The sequence below is a fragment of the Trematomus bernacchii genome, unplaced genomic scaffold (assembly GCF_902827165.1).
Source record: "Trematomus bernacchii unplaced genomic scaffold, fTreBer1.1, whole genome shotgun sequence".
Taxonomy (NCBI): Eukaryota; Metazoa; Chordata; class Actinopteri; order Perciformes; family Nototheniidae; genus Trematomus; species Trematomus bernacchii.
In genome coordinates this window covers 5998085-6015157 of record NW_022987720.1, presented here as the reverse complement: position 1 = coordinate 6015157, position 17073 = coordinate 5998085, and the positions used below count along the sequence as shown (strand labels likewise).

Here is a 17073-nt window from a genome sequence, read left to right as displayed (position 1 = left end):
TACTCAGTTCTCTGCATGGATCCACAGAGACATTTAAATGTATCCTGCAGAACTATAATTCTAGCTCAAGACACCCTGGGAATTCTCCACTTGGTTCCCACCCCCTACACTGCCCCTCCACACACACACACACACACACACACACACACACACACACACACACACACACACACACACACACACACACACACACACACACACACACACACACACACACACACACACACACACACACACACACCACACACACACACACACACACACACACACACACACACACACACACACACACACACACACACACACACACACACACACACAACCAACACACACACACAAAAGCTAACTCTCCCCTCTCTCCCTTCCTCTCTCCCTCTGTCCTCGTCCACCGCAGGAGGAAAACTGAAACCAGCCACAGACTGGAAAGCATTAGTCTGCCCCACTACACCCCCCACACACTCTACATACAGACGAAAACAAGAACGATGGATAACAAAAATGAGCGGAGAGTCGTTTTTTGCCGCGAGCGCAGAGTGACGCGACAACAGCAGTTTACGACTTTGTGAAGCCGACAAACTTGGCAGCGAGTCGTCATGCAGAGCTTTGCTTATTTTGCAGTTTTCAGACCAACAAAGAAGCAGTTGCTCAGTTGGGAAAACAGGCCAAGTAAAGAAACCACAGGCCGGGGGGGGAGATGTTTGTGTTTGTGTGTGTACAGAGTTTGTGCATTCAGTTTGTGCATGTACTGTATAATCTATTTATGCTTGCTTTATTGTGTGTATTTATGTTTGTACATGCATATACATGTGTTTGTGTGCAAACATGTGACTGAGTGGATGTTAACTTGACTGCATGCTCCTATTATCCTGCAATTCTAAAGCACACAAACAGCCTAAAGCCAAACGCAGAACATTCCTCCGCTCTGGAAAGCGCTTGATATGTTGGGGGCTGGAACAGTTACAGAGACATAAGTGGCTTTGACTAGCGGCAGCGGAGCGACAGACCCCAAAATGATCATCAGGGAGGCCCTCTGCGTCCCACTCCCATACAGATCAGTGCTAATGAGACATAAAGCCTCCACAGAAGTGCCACAGTGGTCAGGTAGAAGTGAGCGGTCAGTATTGAGCCAGGCAGACATTGATCATCCACAGTGTCATGAGACCGTCTGCACAATGGAGAGAAGAGAGTGGAGGAAAAGAAGGAAGGAAATCTAACAACTGAGCATTTCTGTGAGTCAGAAATTACTGCAGCACATACATACAGACAGAACAAAAAAATAATTTAACCATTCATAATTATACATTTAACAATCCAATACTAGATCCAAACGAGCACATTTAGGATTTAAACAGTTTCCCTCAGTCAAAGCAGCAACACAAAAATACTCCAAAAAAAGTACAACCCTTGCATTGAAAAGTAGTATTTGCAGAAGGAGTTGAGTATCACGATTACTCATTATGCTGAAAGGGGCTCCTTAAAGTATCAAACTATCATACATCTGTATTATCAGCACATGCACCTATACTTAAGAAGAATGATACTCTCTGAATTAGTTCAACTAATTAAACTTTTTTTTTTTAACACGTGTCAAATTCTATGTATTCTAAGTAATCATGTTTTTATACAGTATATTTTTTGCAATATGACTATACGTTTTAATCAATATAGTGGATTAAATAGTAGTTTTCTCTGAATGTAAAGGAATAAAAGTAGAACGTAGCATTAAATATAAACACAATATCTTCTACTTTACTTGAGGAAATGTACTCAGTTCCGTTGCACCACTCAATCTCATTGATTCAACCATTGTTCCACATTTTACAAACTGGATAGAGTATAATCTCTGCAGAGGTTTATCATGCAGATTAGGGCTGTGCGATTATGGCAAAAATCATAATCACGATTATTTTGGTCAATAATTGATATCACGATTATTAAATACGATTATTCATTGACTTCCATTTATTGAACTTTAAAACAAATACAAATAATAATTTGAACAGTATCTTTTTAACTGTTGATTACCCTGAACGTGTAATTCAACTGAAAAACCAATACAAAAATAAATGAAATATTTACATTTAAATAAATAATGTAAAAATAATAAATACCAATAAACAAGATCAACAAATATTTTGGAGCACACTTCCACAAGCTACTAAACATATATAAATATGATAAATAAAAAATAAATTAGACCAAAATAAATTAGATCAAATATGTTGCAGTGCAGTCACAACCAAGCAAAGCAAAATAATTGTTTTTTTCGATTATGTTGTTTTCGTAATTGTGGCAGGCCAAAATCGTAATTGCGATTAAAATACGATTAATTGCACAGCCCTAATGCAGGTGATGATGCACATGTTGACATTTGTACACACAGAGCCTCTGAGGTTAGACTGGAGTTAATCAGAATGGAGTTAATCACACTCAGCGGTCCTGAGTTGGCTCTGATCCGACAGTATCACGCTGCAGTCACCTGTGTTATCTGTCTGTATCAGTACAGCTCTCTGCTGCCACTTCCTTTTTACTAAGCAGTCTGTAGATAGTGGAATCAAAGTGTCTGGCTGGCAAACAATCCAGTTTCCATGTCCAAGGGACTCTTTAAAGGTTTTGTACCATAACGCAACACATAGTGAATCACAATGGATACAAAGCACTGCAGCACAGGCAGGGGGGAGAACATGAGAACACTTTTTTAACTCACATTAGTCATGCGTATGTAACAAGATACAAGGATTTCTGGACGTTTCTTTATACTAACAGGCAAAATTATGAATAAAGTGTCTAAATAAGAAGTTACAACACATGTGTTTTACTGTGATTTAGAACGTTTTTACAGAAGTGGCAGTAAGGAATTTAGTTTTTGCTTAAGTCTGAACCGTTCAAATTATAGACACTTTATAAGCACCACACCAGAAACTGTAATGAGTCTTTTTGGTTAGAGTGCTTGGTTTCTTTCCCCTCATTTTCTGTTTAACGAAAAATAACAACATTCAAACTCTCGCTTATTCTTTTTTTATGCTTTTAAGAAATTGAAGTCTTTAATCTTTAGTACATAAGTGGCTGATAAACTTTTTATTTGAACAGATTTAGATCAAATTAAACTTTATTATATCAAATAAAGCACTGATTAAAGGATTAAATTCTGTTTTAAATAACTGAATGATCTATTTTGGTAAGAACACTGTTTTACAGCAGCAGCTAGGCTGTGTTACATACAGCTATATTAGGGCACTACCAGCATTACAAACCCTGTGTGATGGGCACTGAGCAACATGGGAAGCTTTTAGCAGTCTATTAGATTGCTTAAAGGCACTATGAAATCATATCTGCGTAACTAAATCAATCCCAATGACCAAACTCATATTTCCCCCCCTGATAGTCAGGGACAGGAACCAGTCTACTTCCAGCTCTAACCTCGAGGCTATCGCCGTCTGCGCGGTCGGAAATAGTGGACAGAAAGTAGACAGAAGGAAAACAAGGAAGACAGATGAGATGAAAGGCAGAGGGCTTGCAGGTTGGGAGGGGGACATGGACAAAGAAAAGGAGAACATTGAAGGGGACAGAGTAAGCCAGCAGAAACCAAGCCAGCATAAGCCAAAAATGTGCAAAAGATAAGAGCAATAAAGGGGAACAAGTCGGGGAACCTGTGAGAACTTAAAAGGGAATTAAACACCTTGTCCATTTGGTTTAAAAGGCGTTTGAATCTGATTAACCATCTTACATACTTCCCCTCAGGGCCACTGACCACAATGCCTGCGTATTAAACCAGATTTGTAATGTATGACCACACCGCGGATAGCCAAATGTGTTTGAAGGAGAGAAACTGGCTGAATTAAATGTGATTTAACCACATGTTTCAACCACTTTTACAGTATGTGTTTGTTTCACTGTGTGTGTGTGGTGCTGCTACATGTTGCTTGTGAGCAGAGAGCAGCTAATGTGAGTGGAAGGGACCCGGTGCTGGGCCAGACATCAGCTGACTGAACATGCTGGCAGAGCACAACCTCTGTCAGCAAATCACCACGGCAACAGTGTGTTCCCGCCAAAAAAACTCCCTCCATGTTAGTCCGGCTCCAAAGAGACCACACCCTGCTTCAGCTTCCAGTTACTTTAGAGACTTTAGAGATGATGTTATACTGTACCAATCTAACTTTATGCCTTTTATGGGCATTGGACGAAAACCATTAACACAATTAACGCAACGCACCGACACACACGGGTCAGCTGAGGTCACATGCTCGGTGCTTTCTCGCAGCTGTGTTCCTGAGAGTGCCAGCTGCGGCTGTTATTCCAGGTTTTCTGCAGAGTCAGGTTGGTGTTACGAGGGTCCGGGCAGAGGGGCCACTTCATTCCTTTCTGCTTGCCTCTCCACTCAACAATATCAGACACACCACGGATCACACTTGGGTCAAAGACTTCTCTTAAAAACACCTTTCCCTGGCTCTTGGTTCGTTTTACTCCAATAAAACACCCACTAGGGGAAGAGATGAAGGAGAGTCTGACGTAACCCCTGAAGTATTTTAGGGTTAAGTAAATCCATTTTCCTATGATTGACAGTCTACTTTATACAATTCAATTTGGCCCTTTGTTGTACAGAACACCTCATCTGGCTGAACACTCAGGTGAGAACATACTCAAGGAATTATTATTCCTCAAACTAACAAGCTTCAACATATTACAGCAAACATAATGGACAATGCTGGCATCAAGACAGAACAAATATACTTTGTTCAGTGACAGACTCAACGGAGCCACATCAGCACTCACATGCTCTCTTCTGCACTTTTTTAAACTGTTGTTTCCGGAAAGCTTCATCAAGTTGACAATAAAATCACAAGTTGATGATCAGTCGTACGTAATCACATCAATCAGCGCTGACAACGTTGAATTAAAGCTTGCCAAGAAACATAGTAACAAGTATAAAGGAATAACCAGCCATACCTGCAACTGTGCTTTAGAAACTAAACAAAAGTTGAAGTGTTTTGTTTGGGTTTCTTAAATCACACTATTATCAAAAGATGCTCTCTGGAGTCAAGGGACAGAACAAATGGAAACAAATAGGAAAATCCTAAGTCCTAAGTAAAATAAATAATAATTGAATCATCATTGGGCTGGTAGTGCCCAAGACCAGGCTTAAAACCCGAGGGCACCGAGCCTTCGCAGCAGCTGGCCCTAGGCTCTGGAACACTCTGCCCCTCCATGTGAGGTCGGCCCAGACCCTAGGGGTTTTTAAATCTACACTAAAAACACACTTCTTCTCTCTGGCCTTCTAGTTAGAGCGGAGTACGACTCCTGACTTTTCCTTGTGTTTTATTTTAATTTTTTTATATATATCTGTTGTAATTTATTGTCTTTTATTGTGATTGTAGTAATGTGTTTTTATTACATGTACAGCACTTTGGCTCGACCAAAAATCGCTTTTAAATGTGCTATATAAATAAAACTTGATTTGATTTGATTTGATACATAATTTGGTAACTGTGTTTTCTTTGATTTGAGAAATATGAATAACCTTAGAATAAGCTGTCGTTTTTAGGAAGTTAAATCAAATCAAATCTTATAAACCCTGAACATTTGTATTCATGCATGAATCAAGAGTTTATTTACATTTAATTAGTTAAAATTACATTTATTCGTTTTATAGATTAGTTGAAGTCAAAGATAAACAGGGAAAACAGGGGATAGCGAAAGGGCAAAGCAAAGGTTTTCTTTACATTTGTTTCAGAATATACTTCCTAATGAACTAAATACATCTATGAGTATATATGAATATTCAAACATTTGAATCAATATCATTTTCTGGTTGCAAACCTGCATGTGTGTTACATGATAGATACAATAAAAGGTGGTAATTTGCTTCAGTGTCCACAGTCTAATCATATGTTTTCCTTCAGCCCTGCAGCTCTAGGGTTAGATATAAAGGAGAACGGCCCACAGCAGCAGTTTCTGCCTGCATGGGCTGCAGTTCCACACAACCGGGCCAAAACAAACATCTTCCCACAGTCTCCTCTGCTGACATGACTGTGTGCAGGGGACCCGTAGGAGTGTGTGGCTTGCAGCGGCCACATGTGCACCTCAAGTATCTTTGTGCATGTATATGTGTGTGTATGTGTCCGTGTGTATGTCTGCATAACCAATTGGGATAATCCTAACCCTAAAGCTTGTGAATTACATTTTTATCTTCCTCGATCTTCCCCTGTGACATCTAAATCAGCTCCCCCCTGAGCCACATGCAGCTCCAGAGCCTCCACCACTCGGATTGTGTCCATTAAAAACACCAGCAGCTCCTCCACTGACCACACCTCTTTCAGTCCCTGCAGTTAGCAGCTCCTGCGCTATCCTATAAGTGGTGAAAGCATAACATGGACATTTAATTACAGTAAGTCCTGCTGGACAATAGAGGAAAACCCACTTGTGTTACTTTAGAACATTTGAAAAAAGTGACTTTCGGCAACTTGTAATGTTATAGTATAAGAATATTTATGTTTTATGTACTTACGTAAGAGTTTTGTGTGGATATTGAAACCAGGTAAACCAAAAAGGCCCAGAATTATTATTATTATTATTAAGTCGCCATCTTAAATGTGTTAAAAGTGAATATTTTCCTCCTTTTCTAAAAGACCTATGATTCTGTTATTAAAAAACATATCACCGGTGTTTTGTTTTATTTACGAGGCTTACATAGATACAAAACATCCCTCAGGAATACATATAGGGTTCACAAGATAATATTACAAATAATAAAAACATATTTTTGTAATTGATGTCCAATTTGTCCTGTCATCAACTTTGAAGCTTTAAAGAGGGCAATTTATTTCTAAAATGTGAACATCCCTACTTTGCTGATGAGTTCGAAAGTAAAAAAAATATCTGCTGGATTAATTAGTTTTTGCATCCGGTCCAAAAGCCATAAAGGTGGAAGTCATAGTGGAAGAAAACACATTTAGGATAATAATGGACTGATTTTCATTAGGATTTGTTTAGTCATCTTGAGGTTTCAAAATACCCCCGGGTTGGAAATGCCTGAGTTGCCTCATCCAGTAAGCCCCGCCCCCTCCAAACCCAGACCCCGTGTTAACCAGTTGCTAAGTGCCGCAATTAATCCATTTCCTCCTCAGAAATTAGACCTGTTCATTAGGCTTTCCATAACCTCTTATTCCCCCTGAAAGTCTGCTCTGCATGGTTCAACAGCGGCTGTGTGGCTCGTTCAGGGTGATCCATTACACCACACTGAACACTCTGGAGGGGGAGCCATGGAGGGGAGTTTAAGAGAGAGGCCTTGATATAAATTCTGAAGCTTTTATACTTCTCCAGGGAGGAAAAGGACTGCGCTCTGACGCAGCCAGGAGAGAACGATTATTTCTCAGATTTGATCGGCGTGAACCAATAAATCACATAATGTGGAATGAAGTTAACGCTGTTGTTCAAAGACACACAAACAGAAGCCTCAGGCTGTGTCTCCGCTCTGACAACGCAGTGGAAGGATGATGCTGTGGGGCTGCAGAGGTCTGGTTGAGCAAGCTGTATAAATAGGACCAAGACAAGCTTACACTATATGCAGACAGAACTTGACTTAACATACAGATGGATTCATTTTCATTCCTGCTGCTTCAAAAGCTGTAGGTCAAACCCTGACAAAGTAACAATCACAGCATTACAAGAAAGAAACTTCAAAGGGGCCGTAGTGGAAACTTGCTTTTTGAAGAAAGTGCCCCGAGCAGACTCATTCATCAATCTCCAGCAGTTGCACCGAGAGTAAATATTTCGAAGTTAAGGCTATTCATAATTTGCAAGACAGAACTCAATGCTACAAGACTTCATCTTCAATAATCAATATTTACAGCAGTGATCGGACTCCTGAAGTACTTTTTTTTCGCAAACAAACAAACCATCGGGACTTCTTCAAGGGGGAGAGGATGTAAATGGAGCCTGACAGTGGCGGCTGTGCGGAGTGCGTGTGATCTGCAGAGAGACTGATGGCTGGTTCCGGCCCATTTGCTGCTGTGTTATTGCTCAGGAGCGAGTCCACCCCTGGGGCTGTGTGAGGAAGAAGCTGGAGCTTGGATGGTTGATGGCTTTATAAATCACAGCCAAGCCAAGGCCGATTTCCAGTCCATAATGTGAATCAAACATGTACTCTAACCCAAACATCAACCGAGACACACATACACTCATAAAACACTGTTACTTAAGTTATTCAACTTTTGGCAGGCCCCTAAAAGTATAGCACTAAAACGGGGACAGTGAAAAGTTTAAGTGGATTAAGGCAGAGTGGTTGATGCTAACCTATTTAGTTGTATAGAAATTCATAAACGCACATTCAAGCTGTTTTTGAAAAAAACTGAAATATTGCTCTCAAATTCCTCTACAAGATAATGAGTCCATAAATCTTGTGCTATCGGTAAGTACTACTTTTTTAGTTGTCACAAAACATTGCACATGCATACAAATCCACACAGAAATGCAACCAATCATGTGCAGACAGACTTCCTCCGTCCCCTACTCCGACACAAATGGGGTCAATCCTACACACACTCGACCACCAATGAAAGAGGATCCCCCAAAATTACCCCTCTGCTGGAGCCTGGAGCTACCAGTGACTTCATGTCTACAGCAGCTAGACTGATTTACTCACGTTCAGCCCTCTCCACTCCCACCGCAGCGCAGAAAGCCCATCTCTGTAGCCCCTCACAGCGCCATGTTGAACATTTACACCATCCCACATCCTACATACCTAACACATTTACCGACTTGGCACCAGAGCTGTCGGGAGAGTACGTTGCGTTATCAGTGACAGATAAGGGAGGTCAGGCAGAGCCAAAGACTCCTTAAACACAGCTGAGCAGTCAGTGTGCTGAGATAAAGGATGGACGACAGACGTCTGACAAACACAGCGTCTGGAGACAATGGACTGAGGGTGGAGGGTCTTCAAAACGACAATAAATAAGCCATAAAGTGTGATCAGAACTTGAGCATTTTAATTCAACCCATGTGCAAATTCAAGCATCGAAAAGAGCTATAGAAAGACAGCAGAAAATGCAATTCACACACAGGATTTGATTAATTAACAGTCCCATAAGCAACATTTTCAGGCCCAGTGGGAACAGACACATATCTTACCAAATCCAAGCCTTAAAATCAGATCCCATAAATCACATTGTAACGCCAGGCGTAACATTTGCCCTCGTTCGGATCTGGATCTGTGTGCTGGCAATTTTGGTGGGAATGAAAGACTCCAGGCCACGGTGCTGATTGATCAATTCCTGGTGCAGGAGATGTCTGGATAACAAGTGTGTGTGTGTGAGTGTGAGTGTGAGTGTGAGTGTGAGTGTGAGTGTGAGTGTGTGTGTGTGTGTGTGTGTGTGTGTGTGTGCGCGTGTGGTTAATGAATTACAGCCTTGACAGATCAGGATTAGCCCAGGGGCGGGGAACAGATAAAAAGGAAGACCATCATTCTCCCTGAACCACACAGACAAAAAGCTCAAAACAGAAGATATGACGCCAAAGTTGTTTTTCTTCTCAAAACTTTGGAGGGTGAAAATAAGTTTAGAGACTTTGAAGCTCCCTCTAATTAAATAAAGTGCTTCGCCTGTCCAAAAACAAGAAATCATGTATTGTCTGCAAAGTGATTATGGTTCCCTCTCCCTAAATCCATGCTTATGCCAAAGCACATACACCAAATGAATAATAGTAATAGCTACGACACAATGTTTTTACTAAGGCTACCATGAAAGGGTTAGTGGGGTCCTATATTAATCTTTACTGTCCACTGGTAGAAAAATATGTATAAGTTTGCACCCAATAGCATCATATTCATACCTAGAGATATACCTCTTCTCTGAGTAAAACAGTGCCTATTTCAGAGCAAGTCATTCTGAAAAACAAAGCTATAACGTCATAGAGAGGACTGAAGTCAAGCTGATCAGTGGGTGGACATCGCCCCCTGGTGGTAGGAAAGTGAAGCCCTCAGTAAAGGTGTTTGGGACTCACCACAGGTGTAGATGACGTTCAGGTACTTCCTGGTGCCGGAGTAACAGGGGTCTCCAAAGTCTCTGCTGGAGGCTCGGACCAGACAGCTCTTCCTTCCCTGGCAGCGGGAGGTCAGAACCTGCAGAGCCACAGACGACTGGCAGTCTGACGGGAAGAGGGAGAACAGGAAGTGATGCATTATTTTAAGACATCCATACCGATGGAAGGTAATACAGTTGACCGAGTTGTAAAATCCTTCTTCTGTGAAATCATGTTTTCTAGGAAGGTTAATATTAAACACTGTCATTTGGTGCTAATTACGGTCTACTGCGCTATTAGACACACATACAGAAACATGTGTGTTTGTGAGGACCAGACAGAGTAATGGATGTGTCTCTCATACATCATCGCACAAGCACCTGCCAGCTCCCCTTTGTTCTGTAGCCCTCATCCTCTGTCCGGACAGATGAGGCTCTTCTGTTTCCTTTTTCCGCTCTCACTTCCTTCCTCTCCCACATTAATAACGGGACTTCAGAGGAGGATATGCTGAACCGCTGTGCTCGTACTTGAGATATTGAGATAAAGATATTCACTTCATCATTGTATAAAATAAAGAAAAAAGTAACAAGAACTTTTGAGAAGCTGGAACCAGCCATTTTGTGACACTAATGATTGATAAAAGGTTTTAAAAGGCAATTGGTTAAAAAAGGTTTTGTGTTATTGTGTTTTTTATAGTGAGCGTTTCAAGGCGAAAGTGTTTCCAGAGACACAAGACACGTAATTCTTGTAACTAAACTTCAACACTAACTACTGAAATCGGTATTTTTTATTCCACCTCGTGAATTTTAGTGACTCTCCTAACTGAGGTGTGAGGAGCGCTTATAAAGTGGGGAGAACCTCCCGCTGAGTCCTGTGGGAATGTGGATGGGCCGTGGTTCCACACGGATGCCTCTCACAGGCCCCCACGGCCCATCTAACCCCTAAAAACAACACAAGGAGACGAGCCTTTGAAAGTGGACACTGGTCTCTCGCACCGTCTGCCCCGGTGGGCCCCAGAGAGAGAGACAGAGATCAGACAGGTAGAGGGACCCGGCTGATTAAGGGTTTCCTCACACAAGGGCCACAATGAATTATGGTACAGGTCAAAGGGCAAATGGAGGTGAAAGAGGGCAAGCCAGTGGTCATGCACAGTGTCAACATTGGGAATTCATTGACTTTTAAGAATCATAATCAAACCACCACGCTTTATTTCCGGCAAAACCAGATCAAAGCTTCTCAAGAATGTGAACCTGAATCAACGTCTGTCCACTCGGACGCGGTTCGAAGGGGCAACCGGACACTCCCCAGCTGGAGCCGACACACTGGAATTCCCAACCAGGATGCAATTGGTAGGGAATCCTGTGGGAACCAGTGAGTGTAACTGGATCACCAGTCAGAGACACGGCAAAGGTTAGACAGTTCCCACTGTCACTTTAAACACAACCGGTTGGATTCACGGATATCGAACTTAAAAGTCTTCAGTGATTTGAGGAAACTTCCGTAATGCTGCTGGCACTATGATGGATGTGACGGGGAACTTTATTCCCTGGTGCTTTGTACGTGCCCCGCTGCACGTCTCAGAAAGTCTCCAAAGAACTGAATGCAGCTGTTCTTTTATACACCTCTCCCCACGCAGACACACCCTTCATAGTGCTTTAGTTCAGTAGAAACGAGTCAAATACGTGCCTGCATCCATTTCCACCATAGAGGAATATGTGGAACAACTGTACAACAGATGTTTATAGCAAATGTATACAGGGTTACTATCCCACTTAGCTGAGCATCCTCTGCTCATGTCAGAGGAACTGCATCTGATGAAAACCAACCGCCCGAAAACAGAAAACATGTCACTGTCATATATGAGAAAGGATACTTCAATTCCTCACAGGAACCAGCAAAAGCTTGGCATTTTTTTCTTAAGAAATGACTAAAATGATTGTAATCACTGCAGCTCTGACTGAGATACAACGGAGACAGAGGCATCCCGCCAAGAAATCAATTCATGCCATTTAGACACGTTTCATGACAAAGATATATCAGATATTTGACTTAAAAAGATGTAGCCTCATTTATCTATTATCATTCTCTGCCATTAACTTTGTGTCGATGACTTGTACAGATCTGTGTGTGTGTGTATCTCTGTATGTAAGTATCTATATCAGTGACTATGTGCCAATGCTGCCGCACAATGATGTGCTTTAATCTCCCTCTTTTCTCCTCTTCATACTGGGCTTGTTTGAGCTGGTGTGCCACGCTGAAAAACTTCCTCTCTGACAGGCAGTCCTCTGACAGACAGCCCCCCCCCCCTCCATTAGCTTCAGCTTTGATTCCCTGACTGGGTGATTAGTTGAGCAGGGGGCCCGCGGAGGATCTGGTGGGGGTTTCTGGGATAGATAAAGACTTCTAGAGACAAGAGGAGGAGACACACACACACATTTATTGTTTGTCCAACCGTGCTTATACACGTATACACGTATACACACACACACACACACACACACACACACACACACACACACACACACACACACACACACACACACACACACACACACACACACACACACACACACACACACACACACACACACACACACACACACACACACACACACACACACACACACACACACACACACACACACACACACACACACACACACACACACACACACACACACACACACACACACACACACACACACACACACACACACACACACACACTTCTCTGCAGTTTAAAAGAGCATTCCTCAGGGTCTGACCTCCTCTGGCTCTCATTAGCGACTTTAATACAGACAGACAAGCATACACAGTCTTCTCTCTCACACACACAGAGCATGAATAACCCCTCATACGTCTAACCTTTGCCCCCCAACCACCTCAGAGCCTGTGCTGCCACCCTCTTTCCTCCATGCGGCCAACAAGGACCGGCCTATGGTTCAGAAGAGAAGGTCCACAGTCAGAAGAAGCAGTGACTGACGGAAAGGGAGGAGCTTTATTGACAAACACACACTTATTCTCCCTCATATCTGATCACAGAAAACGAAACACGACGAAAAAGCGAAGACTTTCCTTTAAATGACCCGTGGTTGATCGCCCACAGCTTGTCAAAAAAGTCACTGACACCTGCTAAATCTGAGCACTTCTAGATTGTGAAATCCTCCGCTTATGTCTTCTATCCATCTTGCATGTTTTGATGTGTGTGTGTTGATATGCTGCCCCGTACCAGCAGCACCACTTGGCTGCTCAGATCAGTTTGACACATCAGTCATCCGTTATACATCCATCTTGCGTGAAAACATTGTCAGAATTGGCTCGTGTCCCGTTTCCACAGAATGATTCTTACATAATGTTATCATTTCATAAGGCAACAGCGTGACAATAACATCTTCAAATAGTAGCTCTTATGTCTTGTGTGACCAACAAAAACACCACTGAGCACATACACATCCAGACACACAACCCCCCCCCGACACACCTGCAAACACATAAACACACACAGCAACCTTTCCCAGAAAACTCCCTCAGCTACGCTTCATAACAATCCTCCAGGTTTTCCACCCCCGCACACCTTCCCTGGAATTTCCAAGACAATGGGAGGACAAAAAAAAGCACTCGCTCTGACTCACCTGAGAAACGTATCATTTGATAGGTGGGCTTAAGTGACTGTTGTGGGATTACAAGTCTTTCTTTGAGAGAGAAAAGTGACTCTAACATGTTGTGATAGGGCTAACAGACCTGCACACTGCAGTGATTTCTGTGAATGCCATTAATGAACTTGAGACGGCTCTCCCACACACACACTTACTATGAAAGTAGTATTTGCTCCAGCAGGATTTAATTTCACTGTGACACAGTGAAGTGAAGTGTGAGCATATTCATACTGTTAGTGTCCAGCACAACACACATACAAATACTATTTTCAGCTGTGTTTGTAAGCTGATAGCAAGCTATTTTTCAATCAGAGTCACTTATGTGTTATACATGAGAACGTGTTGCTTCATATATTTAAACACCAGATCTGAATTCCAAACAGCAGTGACTGTATGCCCTAAACCTTGCATGAATCTGTTATCCTGAAAAACACTGATGTTCTTGGTAGCTGTAATACAAACATCAGGTATGTTGTTCTAGAGAAGTTCAGTAAAAAAGTTGGCATTAAAGAATTGACTGACTGAAATCCTCTTCTACTTTAGCTGGACTATAGGACAGGTTGAAACCACACAGAACCGTATTTGATCTAATCTAGTCGAAAACACACCAACATCCTGCTACTTATCTGTTCTGTTTGCATCAAAGTTAGAGAGAACGCAGATAGGGTTACAGGGAAGCGGACTGCACCCTAACAACCGGAACAGACTTCTTAAAGCCAAGTGTTACATCTGACCAGCAGCTGTGCCTGTTGGGCTTTGAAAAGCTGCTGTGATCACATGAGACACCAGCCATCTCGTGCCTCAGTTTCAAACATTAGCTGTGTCTAAAGGAAACCCAAAAGTGAAAGTGCAGTGGCCTTACATTAAATAAAAAAAGAAGAAGAACAGAAGCGGTCTGAGACCCTGGATGCCAAGCATGGGGGGGCTATTTAGATGTCAGGAGGTGTGTGTGATGGTAATGGGGCAGATGAGAGAGGAGGGCTGAAGCAGGCCCCTTTGCTTTGAGGATTCTCCATCACCGCCAAGACCTGTCCAACTCCACCACTCCAACCCCACCCCAAAATCCAAGGAGCAGACGACATCAAAGAGGTCTTACTTCTGTGCGCACATGCCTGCGTATGCACTTGTTTCGTCTGTTATACTTTTCAAGGGCTTTGGATTCAACACGCAACCGGATAGTGGCTCTCTTCAACTCTCGATGGTGGAGAATTACAGAATTCACAAAGTAAGAGTAAAAACTTCCTCCAAAAGATACTTTCTTTTCGATTAATGTCGAAAAGCCCAACTCTATTTGGCAGGTAGCTTCTGTTTAATTGCAACCCTAGACTTTGGCTGAAACAGAACTTGTAGATATCAGGAAAATGCTTGAAGGGATATCAGAAAATAAATTGTCTATAATGATTTCCTGATGCTACTCGCTGTTATGTCTTTCTAACATTAAGCATATTTCACTGGGCAGGTGCAGCCACCTCAGGCAGTAGAGAGTTTGCCAGAGTGGTGCGGTTTAGGAAGATTACTATAACCAACTTTTTTGGCGCAATCAAACACTCATGTTAGGAGACATAAAATCAAAATAGGTTCAAAGCAAACTTACGCATAATGAAACCGTCAAGCCCAAAGTTATTCTATCCACAAACACACACTCACGCATGCGAGGCCGCACACAAACTTTGACGGGCGGGCAGAAAAGAGGGAAGACAATTTAAAAAGTAATCAACGGTGTGTGTCTGAACTGTCACTCAAGACACCCTCGCTTCCTGATCCTGGTGACACGGGAGCCACATCAAAGAGGAGGCTGACAGGGGAAATCCCACCAGGGCTCCACTAGACTGTCTGGAACAGCCTGAGGAGGTGTTGGTGGGAGTGTGAGTGTGTATGCATGTGTGTGGGATAGAGAGATAGAGAAACACGCTGTAATAGAAGGGCATTCGGAGTATGCAGACCTCTGCCAACGCTGTTTTTGTGAGTGAAAAATAAAGCACTTAATGCGGAATACACTCGTAAATATAAAGAGGTTATTTGGCACAACTTCCTTCTTCCATGAAAATAGGGCCAGTTGTTTCTCTGTACTCCTGCTGAGAGACATACAAACAAAAAACCCTCTTTGGCAGAGTTGATAACAACAAGGCGTTTGTGTACATGTGAGTTCCTGTAAACACACACAAGGTTAACATGAGACTTGACAGTAAGCACAACTTCTCCTCTGCTCTAATCTGGCCTTTGTACAACTGTAACAGTAGTACATTTCCCATCAATGCTTGGAGAACTCGGCTACTGTATTTAATCCTGAGTCTGAAACCAGATCTCAGGCCAGCCCTTACTCACCTACCTGTCGCACATTCCTGGTCCACCTGCGAGTGGAGGACCGGCTGAGGTTGCTTCAAAGCAGTCCTCAATGCTCATATAGAATACACACACAGACACATCCACACAGTGCCTTTCTTTATATCTGTATATCTGATTTCGACCCTTTGTGTCACCTCTGTCATACACACACAAACACACACTTCAGGGCAAGTTCGTGGTGCATTGTTGGAATTGAGAATCTCAAAGAATGACATTTAGACTTCCTTCACAACAAAAAACACACCTTTTTTTCAAGCACACATCAGTTAACCTGCTCGGGCTACTTATTTACAACATCAGTGTACACTTCCCTCTACACATTAACGAAACAAAAGGTGGAAGCCAAATAAATGAGCCGGCCAGCAGAGGCCAGGGCCACCATGGTAGCTACGGTTATGCTAATACTTGTCATGGATCCAAGCTTAGAGTCATTAACATTCCCCTAAACAAGGGCGAGGGTACATCTGGATATCCCAAGTAATCACACATGTGCGCACACACACACACGCACACACACACATGCATACTTCGAGGGAACTCAATACTGTCCCTTTTCTGCGGGCCAAACTCTGCGCTTTAGATGACAGAGACACCTGATCTACATTCCAGCCCATTTCCCCTGGTAATGTGTGTGTGCATGTTTGTGTGTGTCTACGAGTTTAAGTGGTGGTTTTATATATCTTAGTTTGCTTTTATAACAAGATGGAGAAATTCCAAATAGTGATATGTTTGTAAAAGTAAAAATTATCAATGAGTAATCGCAGGGGGAAAGAGTAAACCGTTGACATCCAGGACGGGTGTGGCGGGCAAGTGTTTGCTCAAGAGCCCCTGTGGCTGAGAAGCTGTAGAGGAAATGATCAAATCTGTCAAACCACAACAGCATCTCGAGGCAATATCACTCAAGTTAAAGAAATTCATGAAGCCAGGAGTTATGAGGCTGCCAGCGTTTGTATTTGTCTGTGTGGTTTGTAGGTACTCGAGCCCTGACGAGTAAAACTCATCAATTCAAACATTTCATTTTCCATCTGCTGGATGCATAATAACGCCTGGTATGCTA

General features: G+C 42.5%; 1 protein-coding gene across 1 annotated transcript in view; it reads right to left on the bottom strand.

Moving 5' to 3' along the window:
• Positions 1-17073, bottom strand: part of LOC117493562 (protein eva-1 homolog C) — a 71987-nt gene that overhangs the window by 29240 nt on the left and 25674 nt on the right. The window contains exon 5 of the mRNA XM_034144190.1: positions 9997-10140. Coding sequence (XP_034000081.1) covers positions 9997-10140 — 144 coding nt within the window. The remainder of the gene's footprint in view (positions 1-9996; positions 10141-17073) is intronic.